At 43.4% G+C, this 13,582-nt stretch overlaps 1 protein-coding gene across 1 annotated transcript in view; it reads right to left on the bottom strand.

The window, feature by feature from the left end:
• The window catches only part of ACAD11 (acyl-CoA dehydrogenase family member 11), a 246,609-nt gene that overhangs the window by 6,337 nt on the left and 226,690 nt on the right, over positions 1 to 13,582 (bottom strand). The window contains exons 17-18 of the mRNA XM_082259503.1: positions 12,610 to 12,764; positions 8,360 to 8,476 (exon numbers count right to left, since the gene is read on the bottom strand). Of these exons, the coding sequence (XP_082115629.1) occupies positions 8,360 to 8,476; positions 12,610 to 12,764 (272 nt within the window). The remainder of the gene's footprint in view (positions 1 to 8,359; positions 8,477 to 12,609; positions 12,765 to 13,582) is intronic.

Genomic DNA, 13,582 nt, shown 5'->3' with positions numbered 1-13,582 from the left:
CCTGCCTCCGCCCCTGCCTCCGCCCCCCGCCGTCATTTAAATTTTCCCGCCGGCCGCCAGGCGCTGCGCCAGCAGTATGGATTGGAGTCTGTGCTCCAGCGCAGCTGTGGAGTGTGGACAAGAACTAGAACGGACGGATGGTGGAGTGGAGTGGACAGAGCAGACAGGCTGCGACAGCAGAGGCAGAGAGAGCACACAGAAGAGCAGGAGGACTGGTCTGGTGAGTGGGGTTCTGAGCCACCGAGGCTCAGACACTCAGCTAGCAGTAGCAGCGTAGACTGTCACTGAAGTAGTAGAGAGATGAGTCAGGGGGCAGAGGACATCAGTGTCCTGCTCCTGTGCCCCCTTCACCTCTCCACAGGCAGAGTCACACAGCTTCACTCTGCAGCAATGTCACTGATATTGCTATGGAGAGGTGAAGGGGACTTAGGAGGAGGACACTGATGTGGAGAGCTAATATGAAGGGGGACAGAGGAAGAAACTGCTGTGAGGGGGTGAGGAGGGCACTTCCATTGTCCACGCAGGCTCTGACCACCCCCTGTACCATGACCGCAGTCTCTGACCACCCCCTGTGCCATGACCGCAGTCTCTGACCACCCCCTGTGCCATGACCGCAGTCTCTGACCACCCCCTGTACCATCTCCGCAGTCTCTGACCACCCCCCTGTGCCATGACCGCAGTCTCTGACCACCCCCTGTACCATGTCCGCAGTCTCTGACCACCTCCTGTACCATGTCCGCAGTCTCTGACCACCCCCTGTACCATGTCCGCAGTCTCTGACCACCCCCTGTACCATGTCCGCAGTCTCTGACCACCCCCTGTACCATGTCCGCAGTCTCTGACCACCCCCTGTACCGTGTCCGCAGTCTCTGACCACCCCCTGTACCTTGTCCGCAGTCTCTGACCACCCCCTGTACCATGCCCGCAGTGTCTGCCCACCCCCTTCACCATGCCCGCAGTGTCTGCCCACCCCCTTCACCATGCCCGCAGTGTCTGCCCACCCCCTTCACCATGTCCGCAGTGTCTGCCCACCCCCTTCACCATGTCCGCAGTGTCTGCCCACCCCCTTCACCATGTCCGCAGTGTCTGCCCACCTCCTGTACCATGTCCGCAGTCTCTGACCACCCCCTGTACCATGTCCGCAGTCTCTGACCACCCCCTGTACCATGCCGCAGTCTCTGACCACCCCCTTCACCATGTCCGCAGTGTCTGCCCACCTCCTGTACCATGTCCGCAGTGTTTGCCCACCTCCTGTACCATGCCCACCCACCTCCTGTACCATGTCTGCCGTGTCTGCCCACCTCCTGTACCGTCTCTGACCACCCCCTGTACCATGTCTGACCAGAGTCTGCAGACTCTGATGTAAGGGGGAACTCTGTGCTGGCTGGGTTATGGTAACCCAACCTTCATGTAAATTTGAGAAATATGTTTTTTGACTTTTGTTTAACTTTAACACATTGCTAATAGCACTAGCTATATGTTTATAGTTAAAATATTGATATTTGCATGGTTTAGCACTGAAAATTGTTATTTTAGGTACTTTTTTCAGTGTCCGTAAAAAATTGGTGCTGTCCGTAAATTTTGGACGTTCTGCCAGTAAATTTCCCTCCGGGGGGTTGGCAACACTGTGCTGTACACGAGATCAGTTGTGACACCAGCCATTTGATGGTTTGACATTTTGGTTGAGGATACAAGCAAATATCAAAGTTAGCAGTCCCGGCATTCCAGAAATGTATTTGTTTTTTGAAACTGTTAAATCAATACGTTTAGTTCTGTTTTATGATTCAGGGGCTCTGGGCTTCAGCAAAATGGAAAGAAACAGGAGTAATGCTGGAGGCAATTTACAGCACACACTATTTTAGGTAGCATAATTATTAAATGTGAAATGTACACCAGACATGGGAGTAAGTCACAGATGTGCAAGTCACAAGCAAGTCTCAAGTCTTAACCTTCAAGTCTCAAGCAAGTCCCAAGTTACTGTGGCGAAAAGCAAGCAAGTCAAGTCGAGTCCCTGCTAGAAGTCAAGCAAGTCAAGTCAAGTTATTTATTTTGGTCAAGTCACAAATCAAGTCAAAATACCGATCTACCCAAATTTTTATCTTTAAATCAGTTAAGTCAGTGGTCAGCAAAGGTTTTGTTTTATTTTAAACATTAAAGTGGTTGTAAACCCACTTTAAAGACTTTTACCTATAGGTAAGCCTATATTAAGGCTTACTGTACCTATAGGTGCTATAAATATCTCCTAAACTTGCACCGTTTAGGAGATATTTACAGTGCTTGCAGCCTATGACGTCATTGGCGCATGCGCTCTGAAGGAATGGCCACCCGCGCCGTTCCTTCAGAGCCCAGTGCCGTGAACGGCGGCTCCCGTGTGCATGCGCAGGAGTGATGTAATCGCGCCTCCGACCAATCAGATGGCTGGAGGACGCGATCCAGGAAGCAGGACAGCCGAACATGTCGGCCATCCTGTCGGCACTGCGGGGGCTTCGTTTTTAGGTAAGTACTTCATAATGAGCTAGTATGCGATGCATACTAGCTCATTATGCCTTTGTCTTTACAGGTTTTTATTTTTTTTCACATTTTTTTTCAGCGGGTTTACTTCCTCTTTAACAAAACTGCTTAGTGCTTTTTTCTTGGCATATTAAACAAAAACACTTTAAATGCCCAAACAGCTCAAAATCCTTCATCCGTTCATGTTTCAACACCACAGTCACTAAAAACATGTTAAGTATTTCCATTGTTAAACAGCCAGTGTCCTAAAAATCAGAACACACTGAGGTGTTTTAAGTGACTTTGGTGTCAGAAACATAACAGGCGCATTCATTTTGCTCATCTTGAGAAAATGCAAATATTTAATAACTTAACCACTTAAGCCCCGGAGGATTTGGCTGCTAAACGACCAGGGGGTATTTTGCGATTTGGCACTGCGTGACTTTAACGGACAATTGCGCGGTCGTGCAACGCTGTACCTAAACGAATTTGGCATCCTTTTTTTCCCACAAACAGAGCTTTCTTTTGGTGGCATTTGATCACCTGTGAGATTTTTTGATCATGCGCTATAAACAAAAAAAGAGCGTCAATTTTGCAAAAATAGCAATATTTTTCACATTTTTTTATATGAAATTCCCCCCCCAAAAAATGTAAAAATCTAAATTTTTTAACATTTTCGGCCAATTTGTTTTATGCTACCTATAAAAAATAGGTATATAAAAAATCGCAAAAAGCATATTTTGATTGGTTTGCGCAAAAGTTATCGCGTTTACTAACAAAGGGAAAGATTTTTGTTATTTTTGTTGTTTTTTTTTTAACGCGTAATGGCGGCGATCTGCGATTGGGGCTGCGACATTGGGGCGGACAGATCGGACCATTGACTGACATTTTTGACACTTTTACCAGTGACATTTCTACAGTAATCAGTGCTATACATATGCACTGTTACTGTAAAAATACACTGGTAGTGAAGGGGTTAACTTTATTTGGGAGGGAGGGGCTGTGTGTGTCCCTAGGGGCGTGCTTTCTACTGTGATTGGCTGTGGCTTGAGCTGTAAGGACACTAATCAACGGATCTACATAGTAGATCTGTGTGATCAGTGTCTTTACACCGAGGAGAATGACAGGCAGCTTGTTTACACAAGCTGCCTGACTTTCTCCCTCTCCCCCGCCGATCGCAGAGTGGCCGGCGGACATCGGGTGGGGGGGTCCGTGACCGGCGGCGGCGCGCGCTCGCTCCCCAGACCCTCCCAGGCTAGTGACGTACCGATACGTCACTCTGCCTGTGAGGGGCTGACCGCCGCAGTACATAGTCGTGCGGCGGTCGGCAAGCGGTTAAAAAAGTTAAGTAATTTCCAGTCATAGATCTCAAGTCAAAGTCAAGTCTCAAGTCATGAATACCAAGTCAAAGTCAAGTCGAGTCTTTTATTAATTTTAGTCAAGCAAGTCTCAAGTCCTCAAACTGGCGACTTAAGTCTGACTTAAGTCAAGTCATGTGACCTCTGATGTACACTATATTACCAAAAGTATTTGGATGCCTGCCTTTACATGCACATGAACTTTAATGGCATCCCAGTTTTAGTCCATAGGGTTCAATATTGAGTTGACCCACCCTTTGCCGCTATAACAGCTTTAACTTTTCTGGGAAGGCTGTCAACAAGGTTTAGGATCGTGTCTATAGGATTGTTTGACCATTCATCCAGAAGCGCATTTGTGAGATTAGGCATTGATGTTGAAGAGAAGTCCTGGCTCCCATTCTGCGCACCAATTCATGCGAAAGGTGTTCTATCGGGTTGAGGTCCGGACTCTTTGTAGGCCTCCACCCCAAACTCGCTCATCCATGTCTTTATGGACCTTGCTTTGTGCACTGGTGCACAGTCATGTTGAAACAGGACAGAAGGAACTTGACTCCTAACCTCAACCCGATAGAACACATTTGAGATGAATTAGAGGGAAGACTGCGAGCCAGGCCTTCTCTCCAACATCAGTGCTGACCTCACAAATGCGCTTTTGGAAGAATGGTCAAACATTCCCATAGACACACTCCTAAACCTTGTGGACAGCCTTCCCAGGAGAGTTAAAGCTGTTATAGCTGCAAAGTGTGGGCAAACTCAATATTGAACCATACGGACTAAGACTGGAATGCCATTAAAGTTCATGTGCGTGTAAAGGCAGGTGTCCCAGTACTTTAGGCAATATGGTGCATGTTTATGGAATAGTCAAGATTTATTATGCTATGGGAATGCATATACTGTATTTTGTATATGATTTGAACATACATAAATTGCCAGTTTTGCGTTGCTCAAATACATGAGTATGTATGAGTTGTTGGCTGCAGGTAACTGTATCCTTTATTGGCTGCATTGCAGGTAGCAATTACCATAAATAATATTTATATACTAACAATAAAAGTGGTATAGTGTGTCACAGTTCATACAATCCAATAAAACTTCAGTTTTCCAGGATCTAATTTTGCTATACTGCTAATAGAGCATAACTGCTTTTCTTAAACTAGACAAGTGGTCTCCAAACTGTGGCCCGGGGGCCAGATGCGGCCCTTTGCTTGCTTTTATGCGGCTTTTGGGGTGCTGTTTTATTTACTGACACCAATGAAGGACACAATTCCTCCCAGTGACACCAACAGTTGGGCCCAATGGCACTAATGAGGGAGAACAATTCCTCCCAATAACACAGACGATGGAGCCCAATAACCCCAATAATGGAGCACAACTCCTCTCAAAGACACAAACAATGGGGCCCAATGATGCCAACAATGACACCAATGATGGAGGATTGTTTACTACCACTGAGGCTGGGACATTTTGTTCTCCCGAAGGGCACATTCAGGCCCCTAAAGTCTGAAGGACAGTACTTGCCTATACGCGTGTATACACAAGTTCTTTTACAGAACATGTGTTCTTTACTCAGGATCTTTTGGCCAGCAAGATCCTGTCTGTGTAAAAAAATCACTAAACTATTGAGTCCTATGAACAACAAATTATCCACATGTTTTCCGTTACAGAGGGTACCCGACAGGGATGTCCTTTGTCCCCCTCCCTCTTTTCTCTGGCCCTGGAACTACTGGCTATCCTCATTCGGGATCTCCACTGGTGGAGGGAATGCGGATAGGATCTCTAGAGGAGAAAATCTCTCTATATACCAATGATGCTCTCCTATATCTGAGTAACACCTCTTCATCCCTGCTGCTTGCCTTTGAGCTCTTTAATGAGTTTAGACGGTTTTAAGGGATATGCATCGATTGGTCAAAATCGATAATCTTCAGATTGGATCCCCTGTTCTGTTTAGATGCGACTGATACTCCCTTGGTGTAGATCGAACATTTTCAGTATTTGGGTATCTGGGGGGGAGGGATATTGGGAGTTTTTCTGACCTTAATCTGGTGCCTCTGCTCTCTCAACTCTAGGCCCAGTGTCAGTGTGCCTCTTGGACATATTTTCCATTGAATCTCATGAGCCGTATTAACCTCCTTAAAATGATCTTTCTCCCTAAATTTCTGTCCTGACTGGATACCTAATCCCTTATTTCAAAGAAATAGATAAATGTGTTGGAACTTTAATCTGGGTGGGTGCCCTTTCCCGGCTGGCAAAGTCGACTCTTTTCCTCCCAGTGAGATGGGGGGGGGGGGGGGCTTGGCACTGCCAGACTATCGGACAAATTACTGGGTGGCTGCCCTTGTAATGGTCCGCTGGTGGTTTTTACTCTCCCGGGCCAATGCAGCTTTATGCCTAAAAGCGGCTGCTTTAGGCTCACTTTGTGGGCTGGGAAATTTGGTGTACAGAGGTTTGCGAGCATATGATGATCTCCCGCACCTCACAAGGATGACAATCAGGGCATGGGTTGTGGCTAGACATAGATTTCTTCAGCCTAAAAGATGGTCACTGTTTTGTCCACTCTGGGGGAATCCCAATCTCCCATATTTCCACTCCCTACCTGACCCCCAACTTTTGTGAGATGTGCTGTCAGTGGGGACTTTACTTCCTTTCCCTAACCTTAAGGCGAGGTTTAGTCTTCCGGGATGGATGCTCTTCTGATACTTCCATTTTGCGCCATGCAGCCCGCGTTCAGTTCCCTGTTTCCTCTAGCCTGGCCATGGACCCTATTGAAGCACGGGAGTGACGTCATTGCAGCTCCGGCCACTCACAGCGCCGGAGCCGCCGAAACCCGGAAGACTCGCCGAGGGCAACCTTAAATCGAATCCCAATGGAGAAATTCCCTGAGGTTACAAGGTCATCCTTATTCTCACCGTGGGTGCACTAAATGAAAAATGCTCACCACACAGGGCCAGGGATATTTTATAGTGTAGTATATTTATTCCAAACGTTCATAAATCATGTACATGTACATGAAAACGATGAAGCAAAAACTCACATCAAATAGTCCGCTGTTCCATGGCAGGGATACAGCGGACGGACGACAGCGTGTAGGCCAAGTCTGCTGTATCACTGCCGTGAAACAGCAGACTGTTTGGACAGGCTGAGGAAGCTCTGTCACCCTTTTGTGGATTTCTTGTGTGAATCGTGCTCTACTCCCGGACACCTGTGGAGTTCTTTGCTCTTTTTCTTTTTCTATTGGATACCATGATTTATGGACTTTTCAAGATTTGAACTTTTATTCACTTTTATTCACATATATGGACTGTTTATTTAGCATTTACTAACTACTATTTAGCGCTGTACTCACCCCTTGATTGGCCATTTAGAAGGTATATATTCACCTTTTAGTGCCAGCAGCTTGTTTATTCATAGTGCTCGCTCCCCATTGATTGATGTATTTAGGGACTATATTTGTAGGCATTTTTCACATTTGTAGTAGTAGAATTAATTAAAAGAAACCTGTACTGTGAAAATATGTGGTGCTATTCCTGACTTTTCCTTATGAAAATGCTAGTTTTCTGGCTATCATATTAACCTAGTTGCTTCAGTACTTTCTGACTCACTTAGCTGAACTGAGTATGCAAATTAGGAGTTATGAATTTACTTGTAGCATGGTTTTTCCAATGTCAGTGACTTAAGAAAGTATATACCTTTCCTTCAGTCTTCCACTGCCATGAGCAAGGTAAAAGTATAAGTTCCAAGTGCATCCTAGTTACAGCTTACACAAAACTAAGTGCTCCCACCCTGCCCATGTAATGGCCCTGGTGCCTGAGTAGCTAAGCAGAAAGCACTAGTGATGTCATGTCAGAGGTAGGAGGGGGACTAACATGCTCCCCTATACTCACCTAATTTCCTATACCCAGAAGTAGCAGTATTTCTCCCTGTGGCAAGAATAAGCAGGAAGGGGCTCCCATTAAAGAGAAACTATTGCTTTGCTTATGTCCCTTTTGCCATGACCAAAGCACAGTTGCAGTTTAAAGGGACAGTCTATAAAAAGGGAACAGTTGCTAAGTTATTTGGACTACCTGCCGTTATAATACAGAGATGTCTTGAGCACCTGTTAATTTTTTCCAGGACTTTTTTTTTATCTTTTAGCATGTCATTTGCTTTCAACCACCTACTGTATGCTTCCACAAGGCACTGTAAGATAGCTCTTGGAGACAGTAACCTCTACACTACATGTAGTGGTTCTAATATATTGGCAGGTGTTTCACGAATAAACTGATAAGCACATCTTTTTAAAGAGAAATTCCACCCTCCCCAGCAAAAATTTAATTTTAATGTATAGTAACCATTCCTACATGTAAGAACTGCCTCATTTTATTATGAAAAGCACTGTGCAAATTATTTGCACTATATAAATTCTGCAGTATAATAACAATCAATGGAATAATACACAGAAATATGAATGGTAAACAATGTGAATTCTGGTGTATAATGCATCTGAGGTTAAATCAAATATTTAGGTTCTGTACCTCTTTTCGAGCCCGGGCACTGCCACCTGTGTCTATGGCTTTGGCTGCTCTCAGTGTCAGCAATCTAGCTTGCTCAATAGCAATGCGGCTTTCAGCTATCCAGTGTGCGACCACTTCCTGAGTAAAGAAAAATACAGAAACCACAAATGTTTATATGGATACATTGTTATCCTGTAAAGATAGGGTGGAAGAACAATAAATTGTTCCTAGCAGGAAATTGAACACCTCTAAGTTGTTTGTTTAGCTTCCTTTATCATGCTGTGACATCTGTTTTTCTTATGGCAACTAAATAAAGTTTTATAAGAAATGGAGCAGTGTGCATTGATATCAAATATTTCCAGGAAGAGCAAGTTTGTGGGAGCTTCACTAGGCTTAGCAATGTTTCTTTTCCATTCTAAGACTTAAAAAAGGAACAAGCAACAGACATTCCTGTACACACAAAGCACAAACTCTTATCAGTAACTACAATATAATGTGCTTGGTAACACAAGCAAAAGAGATAAGTGAGAAGAGGCTTTTGTACTGGCAAGGCATATTTTGAAAGCATGAATACTGCCTCCATCCTAGACTACAACTGAACTGAGCAGAGATATATTCTTGAAAAAGCAGAAATATGAGCTTATCAACAAGGCAAAAAAAATAGTAACAGAACAGACTTCCAGTTACTATAGCCAGAAAGTAAAAACTGCTTTCTTTTTGGTTGCTATAGGTTACAACATTTAGCATACTATCACTGCTCTTTGTATTACAAATAATAGTAATTGACACATTTTGGCCCTTTAACCACTTAAGCCCCAGAAGATTTTACCCCCTTCCTGACCAGGGCCTATTTTGCGATTCGGCACTGCGTGACTTTAACGGACAATTGCGCGGTCGTGCGACGCTGTACCTAAATGAATTTGACGTCCTTTTTATTTTTACAAACAGAGCTTTCTTTTGGTGGTATTTGATCACCTGTGCGATTTTTTTGATCGTGCGCTATAAACAGAAAAACAGCGTAAATTTTGCAAAAATAACAAAATTTTTCAAATTTTTTTATATGAAATTCCCCCCAAAAAAATTTAAAAATCAAAATTTTTTAAAATTTCCGGCCAGTTTGTTTTATGCTACATATGTTTGGTAAAAAAAATCGCAAAAAGCGTATTTTAAATGGTTTGCGCAAAAGTTATCGCGTTTACTAACAAAGGGAAAGATTTTTGTCATTTTTGTTGGTTTTTTTTTTAACGAGTAATGGCGGCGATCTACGATTTTTTTTGCGGGACTGCGACATTGTGGCGGACAGATCGGTCCCTTGACTGACATTTTTGACACTTTTGGGGTTACCAGTGACATTACTGCAGTAATCAGTGCTATACATATGCACTGTTACTGTAAAAATTACACTGGCAGTAAAGGAGTTAACTGTATTGGAGAGGGAGGGGTTAAGTGTGTCCTAGGGGCATGTTTCTAACTGTGATTGGCTGTGGCTACTAGTGTAAGAACAGAGATCAACGGTCCTACATAGTAGAACCGTCTGATCTCCATTCTTACACAGGGAAGAATGACAGGCGGCTTTGTTTACAACAGCCGCCTGCCTTTCTTCCGGTGTAACGGACGATCGCGAGTGCCCGGCGGACATCGTGTCCGCCGGGCACACGCACGGGTGGGTCCATGACCGCGTGGGAGTGCGCCTCCAGCGGTGCTCGCTCGCTCCCTAGAGCCTCACAGGCTAGCGACGTAGTACTACGTCGCTTTGCCTGTGAGGGGCTGACCGCCGCAGTAAATAGTCGTGCGGCGGTCGGCAAGCGGTTAATTACATTTAGGTTACATATAGTGCAAGTGCCTTATAATTTGTAGAGTCTCAGCAAAACAGTGGGACATCACTGTCTGCGAAGTCTACCAAGCTAACCAGTATGACTACGTTATACATAATGGGATGCATTAATTGTTAAAGATTGGTGACATTGAGTTGCACATGATACCCCATAATTTACAAGTCTACCCCGTATCCTCCTTTGCGATATCAAAGGAGTAGCTGGTACCATGGGTTGTAGCAAATTAGATAGTAAGTCAAGAATTGTCTTTTACTATGCTGATATAGAGGAGCACTGCCAAACAACATATCATAAGTCAGCATCTTTTTCAACATATCATAAATGCTGATAAGAAAAATATACATGTATACTCTAATAGGCACAATTCACACAGGGCCTATTCACTTTGCTCAGCAGGGGATCCGTCTGCCAATCCTCTGCTGAGCAGAGCAGGCAGATGGCAGGTCTGTGCCCGCTCTGCTCTATGGGTGGTCGAGTGTAAATCGACCGGCTGTCAGTTTACATCCGACTACCTCCAATCTGATCCAGCTTGCTTCTGTTTTTAGTGGACTGGATCTAATTGGAGGTAGGTGGGTGTAAATGGACACAAGTCTATTTAGACTCACTGGTCCATTGCAATGAGTATATAATGTAGGTTTTAGGACCCTAAGACTTGAATAAGATGGAAAGTAGGAAGAGGTGCATCCAAATTTCTTAAAATGGAACTAAACTCTTTCAATCAGTATTATTTTTAATTCCTATGCTGCTAGCAATAATAAATAGATAGGAAGATATAGTCAGGTCCATAAATATTGGGACATCGACACAATTCTAATCTTTTTGGCTCTATACACCACCAAAATGGATTTAAAATGAAACAAACAAGATGTGCTTTAACTGCAGACTTTTTAATTTGAGGGTATTTACATCCAAATCAGGTGAAATGTGTGGGAATTACAACAGTTTGTATATGTGCCTCCCACTTTTTAAAGGACCAAAAGTAAAAGGACAGATTAACAATTATAAATCAAACTTTCACTTTTTAATACTTGGTTGCAAATCCTTTCCAGTCAATTACAGCCTGTAGCAATCATTGCAAAAGAAAAATGAATTAAAAAGCGTGCCATGTCCCAAGCATACAGTTTATAATGTTTTGTTGTTTACTAGTTAAATTTGTCTGGACTCCACCTAGTAGTCAAATTGCACAACCCTACATTACTTAATAGACTTGTTCATTAGTGTTTGTATCTGTAAGGTTTCCACCCTCCCATCATCCCTCACTCCAACAATAAGTTGTCTCACACATCCAAGTAAGCTTATGCTCCATTTCAATAGCAGATGTGAAGAATGTAAATCTGTAAAGCCTAAACATCACCATAGCATGTCTACAATGGAGACCTATACCTGTGTCTTCTGGCAGCATTGCTGGTTAGATCTGAATCTACTTTTACCTAGTATTACTTGTACATAAGTACAACCTCCTGCCTGCATGCCCAAGCTAAGGGCAGATGGATTCCAGGGGGTAAATGCTACATGAATCATCTCCCCTTACTCAAAATGGCTGAGGCTAGAAATGCTAGCAGGTGTTTTTCAAAGGGTTTTGTCAACAAAGTTTAGCTTGGAGACATGGATGAGTCAGCGTGGTTTGAATATTGGAAATGGATTAAATAGCATTTTCAGTTTGTGCTGCTCATATATAATTTAGTTCTGAAGTTAGTAATTTAATTGCACACTAATAACATATAATCTGCAAATCTTTATTAATTTCTGGGAGATTATGGAAAGAGAGAGCAACTGCTGAGGTGCATACAGTATATCAGCCTAATAAGTTAATTGATGCCAGCACAGTATATGGTGAAAAGTGTTTTCTAGTTTGTGATTTTCCAAGTGTGACAGAAGATGCCCCAGTCTTAACCCACAAGCAAAATGGTGCTCATCACCTGATACTGGGCAGCACAGTGGCTTAGTGGTTGGCCTAGGAGTACTCTGACCCTTGGTCTGAATCCAAGCCCTTGTGTATGTTTCAGGTTCTTTGGTTCACTTCCACACTCCAAAAACACACTGTTAGGATAATTGGTTCCTACCTAAATTGTCCTAGTATGTGTGCAGAGATCTTAGTTTGCAAGCTCCTTGGGAATATAGACTGATGCCAATGTACAGTATGTAAAGCAATGTATAAATTGAAGACACTATATAAATACCAATAATAATATTATTGTTTAGGATTAGTGGTGTATTTTATCACGGCTGGAATTCTCCCTTTGTGTGTTGGAAACAGGAGATGATATAATATGCACAATAACTTGTTCAGCAAATGCAATAAACAGGATGTATTATTTTTGAAGGTGAATGCCAAGGAATTACATGCATTTTTTTTAAGCAGAAAGAGTATTGACGTCACTTCAAACAATGACACATACAAACATCTGTCAAGCCACAATTACAACACATACTTACATGATGATAAAGCTTTTTCCCAAAGGTCTGCCTCTGGGAAACTCTGGCACACATCAGTTGGAGGGCACTTTCTGCAGCTCCAATGCATCTCATGCAGTGATGAATGCGACCAGGTCCCAGACATCCCTGGGCGATCTCAAATCCCCTGCCCTCACCTGAGATTGAGAAATATATGTACACATAAATCAAAATTTCACAGCTCTTCATTTGTCCTGCCTTCCGTCTTCCTCCTCAAAAGAGATACCAGCCCAGCACTCCAAGAAGCATTCAAGGCATACAAAGTGAAGGTGCAGACCACCCTCTATGATGATACTAGTCTGAATCTCCTGCAGTACTTTAATAACACATCAAAAGGATGTTCCCTTGCTGAAAATATCAACCTTGTGTTAATGGGTACAATGCTTTTTTTACTACCAGTTCCCTAGGTGAAGTCATGTTCACTCCTACCTTTAGCAAAATCATAAAGCAAATTGTTAGTAGTTCAATTGATGAAGATCAAGTTAAATAAAATACAGCTTGGAGGGAATTCATAAAGAATGTAGTAGACACCAAAATTGTTGGTGCTTGTGCCATATTCATGTACCTTTCCAAAATAAGTAAATTAACCTGTTAGTGTCAATACTGGACACTCCTTCATTTGTTGGTCCCTCCTTGGTCAAATAGACAGGTGTATGGCCAAGGAATTTTTTTTAGCAGGGTGGGCAGAGCATGATGGGGAACTGGGTTTACCATAAGGTCCTCTTTCCTTGTGAGTGACAGCGCACAGGATTGGGCTGATCCACAGCCTCTATTCAATTCTTTCATCCCACCCACTACAATGCACTGTCAATCAAAAGCAAGGTGGGCCTGATGGGGAACTAGTCTCTCTTTTCCCAATTAGACTCCGCCCACCCTTTAGGCACTTCAGCCATGGAGACTAGTTCCATTTATCCATTTACATTTATGACAGCTTCCCAGCACAGTTATGCACCAC

This window comes from Pelophylax lessonae (assembly GCF_965119305.1).
Source record: "Pelophylax lessonae genome assembly, chromosome: 5".
NCBI lineage: Eukaryota > Metazoa > Chordata > Amphibia > Anura > Ranidae > Pelophylax > Pelophylax lessonae.
This window is presented reverse-complemented; position numbering and strand designations above follow the sequence as displayed.